This window comes from Neolamprologus multifasciatus, chromosome 5, assembly GCF_963576455.1.
Source record: "Neolamprologus multifasciatus chromosome 5, fNeoMul1.2, whole genome shotgun sequence".
Taxonomy (NCBI): Eukaryota; Metazoa; Chordata; class Actinopteri; order Cichliformes; family Cichlidae; genus Neolamprologus; species Neolamprologus multifasciatus.
The window spans coordinates 26,164,508-26,173,133 of record NC_140443.1 but is presented as its reverse complement, the minus strand read 5'-3'; the positions used below and the strand labels follow the sequence as shown (position 1 = coordinate 26,173,133).

At 40.6% G+C, this 8,626-nt stretch overlaps 1 protein-coding gene across 1 annotated transcript; it reads left to right on the top strand.

Annotated features, from left to right (window-relative positions):
* Positions 1-121: 121 nt before the first annotated feature.
* On the top strand, positions 122-7,385 carry LOC146518860 (major intrinsically disordered Notch2-binding receptor 1-like). The gene is made up of 3 exons (XM_085160027.1): positions 122-3,661; positions 4,073-4,291; positions 4,568-7,385. The coding sequence occupies exons 1-3, from the start codon at positions 1,658-1,660 to the stop codon at positions 4,760-4,762; spliced, it is 2,418 nt and encodes an 805-aa protein (XP_085016153.1). The 5' UTR covers positions 122-1,657; the 3' UTR covers positions 4,763-7,385.
* Positions 7,386-8,626: the final 1,241 nt, after the last annotated feature.

Here is an 8,626-nt window from a genome sequence, read left to right as displayed (position 1 = left end):
TCTGTATTGATTCCTGAGTACACAGGATGATGGATGCTTTTCTAGTGAGTTGTTGGATGAATTAGAGATGTCCATCCTTATTGTAGCAGAGTGCTACTACTCAGCGATGAAAGCCTCGCATCTCTCTTGGTCTAATGGGGTTTTAAGTACAACCCTTTATGGATGATAATGCAGAGTAATGGTGAAAACTCTGGGAGGGCTGGAGTCTGGCAGACACTTTTGTGTGTGCACAGCAATCCAGCAGGCAATTTAGCCTGCACCTTATGGTTCACTGTCGGTTTGAAGTTGAAGGAGTGTCAATTAGCAAACATCAATTTTTAATCTGCCCTTTATTTTCATGCTCATCTTGCACACATAGCCAATTATTGCCATGGCAGCCTGAGAAAATATGCTCCAGGTCCTGACCCACTCTTGCACATCACAGTGCCCTGCCAAGAGTGTCTCTCCTGCGCTGTGTCAGTTAGAAATGTCAGTGTACTGTTGACTTTACAACTGTCGTCGCTGATCTGTGGTGAGGGGAAACCGTTTGGATGTATTTTGAGGTCCCTTAGGGGACTGCAGGGACTTGTGGGAAGATGACCTGATTTCTAATTTTCTCCTCTCCTGCCTGGGCTGTGGGCTCGACACTGATTCAAACGCAGAGAAGCCCGTGAGAAGAGTGACTAAAACGATGCTACACCAGACCTATTTGGAATACGGTTTCTCTGTCAGTGTAAATCTGGATGTTTGTTTGATGGATACAGGCGTGGCTGCAATTCTGCACTGGTAGATTCAGGTAAGTGGAAATACACTTAGGTTTGCCTTGGGATATGCTTCACCTTTACCGACGTGTTTACAACCTAAATTGCATATTTGCAGAATTTTTCTGTAATTGGTTTTATCCCATCTGACACACTAATCCAAAAGAGGTTGTGTTTTTTTTTTTTTCTTTAAAAACAACAGAAAGACAGCGGTCCATACTGTTTGTATATTTAGATCATTTACAAATGCAACAATTGGAGTTTCCAAATGCACGTCAGTATGTTCATCCATATGGTCTTCATTTGTTCAGTAAATGCCCTGAAGCTGTTAATAGAAAAAGTGGATAAAAAATGTCCAGTGAGGTAAGTGTGCGCAGTGTGACGCCGTCATCAGATCAGATGATCGTTTATTTTAGGACCCCAGAATAAGGTCGCTTTCCAAAACTGAAAAAAAGTATCCTCTGTACAGGAAGGTGTCTGAATCGCTTCTGTAACTAACAGAAACTTGTAAGCTAATATAAGAACCTCAGCATAATAAATGTGACTGTAAAATGAGTATGATATCATTTAGAACCGGTAAACTATATTTTTAATAATAATAATATAAAAGAAATGTGTAGTAGTAATGCCTAGGCTACAATAACTTCACTTACATCACTATTGTTTTTTGTTATTTATACACAGCATGTGTATTATTCTGATTTAAGTAATTTGACTTTCCTGGGGAAACTATTTTATCTTCACTCACTTTTTGACTGGTCAGATATAGGACTTCAGTTCCCTTTGCAATCATGTTTAAGTGGCTTTAATACTTAGTAGTTTTGTGGCATTGTCTTGCATTTGAGAAGTGCTATATTTAAATTGTAGCAATCTTTGCCTATCCTAACTGCTTCCTTCTGCTTGTCAGGTGAGCAACCATGGCTAACCTGCAGCAGGAATACCCTGGAGTTCTTCTGGGGATCCTGGAGGAACTGGCCAATATGCGCCAGTGGCTTACGTTCCAGGATCTTTGTCGTATGGTCAGCAGCCGCTTTGACCTCGAGCACCTTATTGAGCTCAGGAGTTTGCTCTTTGCTGCAGCTAGCAGGGATCCCTGTTTCCCAGCCACTCTGTTCAGGGACAGAGTTTCTACCAGAGGCCAGGGGCTGTCACCCATAGGTGTCGCTGCTGACATAGTAACTATCTTCAATCTTATTCAGATGACGGGTGGGGTCTCTGAAGGGAGCCAACCAATGAGAGCTCCCACTGTCCTGCCTGTTGACCAGTCCCCAGGCCCCAGTCTGCCTGGGATCCACCAGCTGAATATTCCTGGTCGAGAACGAGTACGCACCCACTCTGACTCCAGTGGCCAGCCTATTGACCAGCACTTGCTTTTTCCAAAATCAAATTACTCAGCGCGGAAACGAGCAAGTCTTCCCCCGGATCCTATCTCACTTGTGTCCTCCCCCCCAATAAGAGCGAGGGCTGTGTCTTTCGACTTGCCTCACACCACCCTTCTGTATCCTAGCAGTCAAATCTCTGACAACGCAATGAAGAATATCTACCTACCTTTGGAAACAGACAGTGAGTCTAGTGGAGATTCTGCCACCGTGGAGGTGTTTGAAGCTGAACAGGGAACATCGGTTGACCAGAAGAGAAACATCTTCAGGAAAGACTTCCACAACCAACCACCTTTAATACCCCAGGTCACTGTTAGCAGTGAGTCTCCCAGTCCCAACAAAGGGCAGAAAGGATTCGACAATCTCAGCTTTGATATGATCCCTAATCCTTACCCATCACCAACAGCAATTTACCAGACTCCAGAGCAGCGAGTTAAACATGAAAGCTTGGATGACCTACAGGACTCAACGTATTTCGGACCCGGCTCTATCCCGGAGCCATCCCCACGGCACCTTCAACCTCCTAGGACAAAAAAGCATGCATGGAGCAGTAAAAGTCACAGTCTAGAGGATCGGCTAGGCCTAGACAGCATTGGGATGGGCATAGAATCACAAGGGGGGCAACTTCCAAGGCGTTCAACCCCTGCTATCAGTAGGGGATTTGGGGGGTCTTCGGGAGGAGAGAGTGGAGATAGTGGATTGCCAGGTGGAGCTGATGGATTCAAAGCTCAGGCAACACAGACAGACCCACCGGACCCTCGGCGACTCCGTAGCCTTGTTCATGCTGATCGCCTCTCTTTTATGACCTCATTAGATGACCCTGAGTTTGGGGAAGATGACATCAGTGCTATCTTTCGTTTCTTAGATGACATTAGTATGTGTGGTTCCACAGGAGTCCTGCACCCCAGTGATAGCACCGCTAACCAGGACACCCCTGAGGCTAGACGTGGCCGGCTAGGTCAACTCCAGAGGCTCTTTCACTCTCTAGAAAGCAGTGACGATGGGCTGAAAGCCAGTGTCTGTAAGTTACTGCTTCGTATGAGCCAGATAGAAAGACAACTAGAATCGCTGAATGATGTGAAGTCTGAGATTTCCCAGGTACTTTCTGCTTTGCAGCGATTAGATGAAAAGATCCAGCAGCCACCCGGAGGTGGCGGACAAGTTACAGGTGGGAGATGGCTTGAACCTCTTAGTGGTGTCTCCTCTTTCATGAGCCACCCTTTAACTCCTTCAGAATCATCAGAACCTCAACCTTTGTCTGCATCTGGACATCTGTTTCCCGCTACCAGCTCCAGTAGTCTGGACTGGAGCCGTTGGAATACTCCAGGAGATCAAACAGAAAGCAGCAAAGGTCAGGCAGATTCAAAGGGCGTGAAAGAAGGGAAGAAGGATGCATCATCTAGTCGTGCCTCTAAAACCCAGCCTGAAGAGAAAAGTGTCTCTGACTCCAAACAACTGAATGTGTCTAACTCTGCAAGAGACTGGACTGTGTCATTCTCGAAAAGTAAAGATGGCAAAGCTTCACAAAGAAAAACCGGGCAGGTAGAGTAATTCCACATAGTATTTGATCCTATATTTTCTATGATACAAGAAATAAATGTTAGATTAGAGATTAGTTCAGAAGCATATAATTAATCGCCCTTAAATGTACATAACAGTTTCAGCCATGAATATAAACATGATGTTCAGCCTCAAAAAGGCATGTTTTTAACTCTGTATTTTGCCGACTAGACATCTGTGATTATGTGGTTGTTTGACAAGTGAGCTATTGGTTTAAACTTTTAGGATGACTAAGATTTGGTCAAGACTGAAAAGAAATATATTGAAATGTATATACATTGTGGTATTTAGCATAACTAACATTGTCAACTTGCGGAATTTTAAATACTTTAAAGATGTGTTGTCATCTAAACAGCATACATAAAATCTGTGTTTGGTGCATATTTATTCTAGGCAGATCAGTCCGGCAGCACCACTAACCTACTCTCCCAAAAGCCTGCCAGCCTGGTGGAACAAGTGTTTAACTCATCCCTGTTCCACCACAAAGACAGCAGTCTCACAGGGGGGCTAAGCTCTGGAAAGATCCTGGACCCCAGATTGGCCGAGGGAAGGGGAAGACCAATATGGACTGTAGATGACAGAGAAGCACGAATCTCACCATTGGACTTACAGGCAAGAATTTCTGACTTTTAAAGTGACACAAGCAGTGTGGAAATGACACAAGCAAATATGTTGTATGATTTTTATTTTGATTGCCTAATATCAGTGCCTAATGCAGAGTCAGCTGACATCCATATCAGTCAAACTTTATTTATATTTATGTGTTGCACATTTAACATCTTAGTGCAAAAGGAAATGACTGGTCAGCCAATAAAAACATGGAACAAGTCTGAAATAATAAATATATTTCTACTTGGTATAGAAACTAAATGGAATTATGTCCCTCAGGCTCCCGAGTCTCTGAACCCGAACAACATGGAGTTCTGGATGGACGACATCTACAATCCAGGCTACGATGCTCTACTCAGGCGTAAAGAAGCTGATCTCCGCCGGGCCAAGATCTGCAAGCTGATTGCACTCATAGCCACTGCAGTGACTATCATTCTCATCATCGTCATTCCCATTTGCACCATTGGCCAGTGAAGCCTCTTCCAGAAAACTCACTTTCTTGCCTGATTTCATTTAATTTGTTAATATATTTATTTTCAGCAGCTATGAGCTGTGCCTAGGACCATATATGGGATTCTTATTGAGATTAGTGGAGGAGAGACTGTGACTCTTGAGCGGGTTTGATGATCTGCGAATGATCAATACCTCCTTTATTTCTCTGCATGCACCATCATTATTTATTACTTCAGAAATACAGGAGGATTTTAACTGTTACTGGAAATTACATATAGTCATTCCCTCGTACAGTTACATACACACTGTAAATCATCTCCCGTGCCATTTTTTTTCTCCCATTTGCTATGATTTATTTCATGACTTATGTTCCTACTAAACTGAAGCGGCTGCAAAGGAAGTAACTAACTTTAAAGGTTTTAAACAGTTCTACAGTAACTGATAGCATATGTTGAAACTAGTAATACTGAGCCAATGCAAAAGGGACTTTTTATTTTTATTCCCTCCTTTTGTCTGCACTTTTCTGGGAAACAGCACTGTTAAAAAATGCATTGTGAATATGCTTGAGCACTGAACACTGCCTGACTTGTTCTTGCTGTTCCCCTGAGAACAAACTAGGGCTTATTTCACCTCTATGTAAGATAATTGTTTCATTAGTAAATCGGAGTTTAACATCTGTAATTTATAAATAGAGTTGGATTTCTTTTTATAATTAAGTTTAGTTTCAACATTTCTTCTTGTACTTTAAAAGATATACTGCTCATAAAATGTTAAGTTATTAAAAAAAATAATATTTTTATAGAGTTTTCGTCCATTTTCAAACTGTCTAATCCATTTTTGAATGTGTCTGACTTGTGGAGCAGAGTGTTTACCAAGCGTCAGGTTTCACGAAATGAAAGTTGTTGTTGTTTTTGTTGTCGTTCGTGATGCTTTGGCTCTGGAGCAGTGAAAAAAGGAGGGAGCCCTTTCCAGTAACCACTCTCTGAGTGGATGATTCCACTTGTAATTTAATTGATGGGATGTTTGGAGTCTACCTATGCACATTATCTTTTCACAGTACTCACTTGCCAATAGCTTTTCCACATTTTTGCAGACTCACTTAGCAGATTCATCTGCTGTCCTTTGAAAACGTCCTGTGAACTAAGTATGCTAACTTTTTGTCCCTGACTAAAGAATACATTGCGGCTGATGGCAAATCTGTTCATCTATAGTGGGATACAACAATATATCTCTACAACAAAACTACCTGTGTAAAGCTTCTATCTTTCAGCTTTTGCTGTCAGAGTGCTGTTGCTTGAACTCCAAAGTAAGGCTGTGATGTGATGTGCAGAGTTCCCTTTATTGTGGTTAAAATATAAAGTACACTTACAGTAGACTGTAATCTAATACATCCCCATCGGAAACCACAGCCTTTCAATGACCAGATAATTGAATTAAATACACCACCTCAACAAAAATGTAACATTGTAAGCTGCTCAACTTTAGTATTTTTCAGGACTAATTGGATTGCATTGCATCTTTTAGGTGCACGTCTTCCTCTGACGTGGACTGGACAGTTGTCATGCCATAAAAACTTCACTTTGCACAGGATGTATAGAGAGAGTGGGCTGTGCTTCAGTGTATGGGCCTAAGTAGATGCACTATATACCTGCCAAGTGCTCCCCATGAGGCTGTTTGTGGATCCATTACCTTTCCAATGGTGCCAGTGAGAAGACTTAACTCAGCACAATCTGTAGGGTGCTTCCTTTCAAACTTCTGTGCATTAGACCATCCTTATACTTTTTTAGTCTTGAAATGCACATAACACTTTTGTTTGTAATGTCGATATTGTTTTTGTAGTATCCACGCAACTTTTAGACAGACAGAGGAAATCTGTAAACTTGTTATTCGAGTAAACAATGCCTAAAAAAGAAAACTTGATTGCGAATGTAAGAAAAACATGTCACCATGCAGTTTTCTGGTGTGCAATGCTTCAATGATGCAAGGATGTTTGTTGACTTGCCTGTCTGCATAAACTCATTAAAAGGGGTGTGTGCCTTTTACAGCAGTTTGTCTGATTTAATAAACTCTAAATGCAAACCTAAATGTAATATATCATAATCATGCACTTATAGCAACACAGAGAATGGGGGAAATCCTGCAGAAAAGAACTGCACTGCAAATTTAATTATGTCTCATTTTTCCTCAAGTGTGTGGTTACACTTGCAGACAGGAGAACAAGTCCATCCAATTTAAGAAAGAGCTGCTGATTAGAGGGGGGAAAGAGATATTCTGGCAGTCAAATGATCCATGACTAGAGGAAATGTACAAATAAAGATGAATAATTGATAAAGACATAAAGGATGCATCAACTGACAAATCTGATTATCTCAAATCAGCTATAGTGGACTTGAAGTACTCAGACAGTTCTGAAGTAATGCTCATTTAAAAATAAAATAAAATAAACCAGCTAAAACCTGTTTTTGAATTGTAAACTGTTCTAATATGGACACTTACATGTAAGTTCTGCAGTTGAAAGCATGTGTGTGTTGTTGTTGTCATTAAATCTTGCACAAAGCACTCCTTCTACACCCAGATATGCCATCCGCTGCTGATTAATGATGCTGTTGGGTGCATCCCAGTTGGCACGATGATGGCAATGAGACATAAGGCACAATTACTCACTGTTTCACAACTTTGTAATTTCACACATAATTTCCCATTGCTGTATTGCATTCAATGATATACACAGAAAGAGCAGGAAGTATATATATTGTGGTGGCTTACTCTGAATAAAACTGCCTTTTTAACTTATAGTGAAAACTGCATAGTCTATATATATAAAAGTTACTGATATCACTGACTATATGTAATATTTACTCACATTCAGTAAGGTAGGCATGTCAAACTAAGTGGCCTCATGTGAAAATCTTAAAAAAATAAAAACCTTTAATACTTTTGTTCTATACATTTCAGGATTGATTGATGATTATTTGTTTAAATAGATAGATAGATAGATAGATAGATAGATAGATAGATAGATAGATAGATAGATAGATAGATAGATAGATAGATAGATAGATAGATAGATAGATAGATAGATAGATAGATAGATAGATAGATAGATAGATACTTTATTGATACCACAAGTGAAATTGTTGTGTTGCAACAGCATGATAAAGAATAAAAAATAGTACAGTCTACAATAAATAACAAAGAAACAGCACTTTGTAGTGCCACAGCTGCCTTATACTCAGGGGCCGATCTACAAGGGTGTTATGTTCCACCCTAAAATAATCTCTTGCCACCCGTAGTGCCACCCTAGGTTTTTGCATATGCCAATGTTGTTTTTTTAAAATAAGCTAGCATTAACACTTTGAGCCTAGCTACAGTTAACACTGAATACCTAAAATATTGCATACTGTTACCCTCCCTCCCCACTACTAAAAAATGGTTATTTCTTGTTGTCAGTAGTAACCAATGTCTTTGATTGTGCCGAGCAATGATATTTTTTAAAACTGATCAAAATCCTATAGGATTTTGATCAGTTTTAAAATAGGCAAGACTCCACTCCTCTGCGAGGAAACATCTGAACAGTTATCTGTGTAAGTATGTTTTTCTAACATAATATGTAAAGTTGGTAACAGTATGTTTTTAGAGGTGTATGTCTCAGTATGTCTACTGAGGTTTGGTGGAGGACAAGAGGTGGTTGCTGTGGTGATGGGTGAAGTGGCGTGTCCACAGAAGGAGATGCTCAGAAAGCTGCAGAAGAAGACGTGTGCTGAAGTGCTGAATCTCAGCCAAATACAGACAACTGTGTGTATGCTCAATCATCTAGTAAGTAGTGGGCTGGTTTCAGTCATTGTGCGAATGTACTGTTTATAAGTTTGGGGAAACCTGCAGTCA

Coding starts and splice junctions, on each gene's coding strand:
- LOC146518860 (XM_085160027.1), top strand. CDS start 1,658: ATGGCTAACCTGCAGCAGGAATACCCTGGAGTTCTTCTGGGGATCCTG. Junction 3,662..4,072: donor CACAAAGAAAAACCGGGCAG/GTAGAGTAATTC, acceptor TATTTATTCTAG/GCAGATCAGTCCGGCAGCAC. Junction 4,292..4,567: donor TCTCACCATTGGACTTACAG/GCAAGAATTTCT, acceptor TATGTCCCTCAG/GCTCCCGAGTCTCTGAACCC.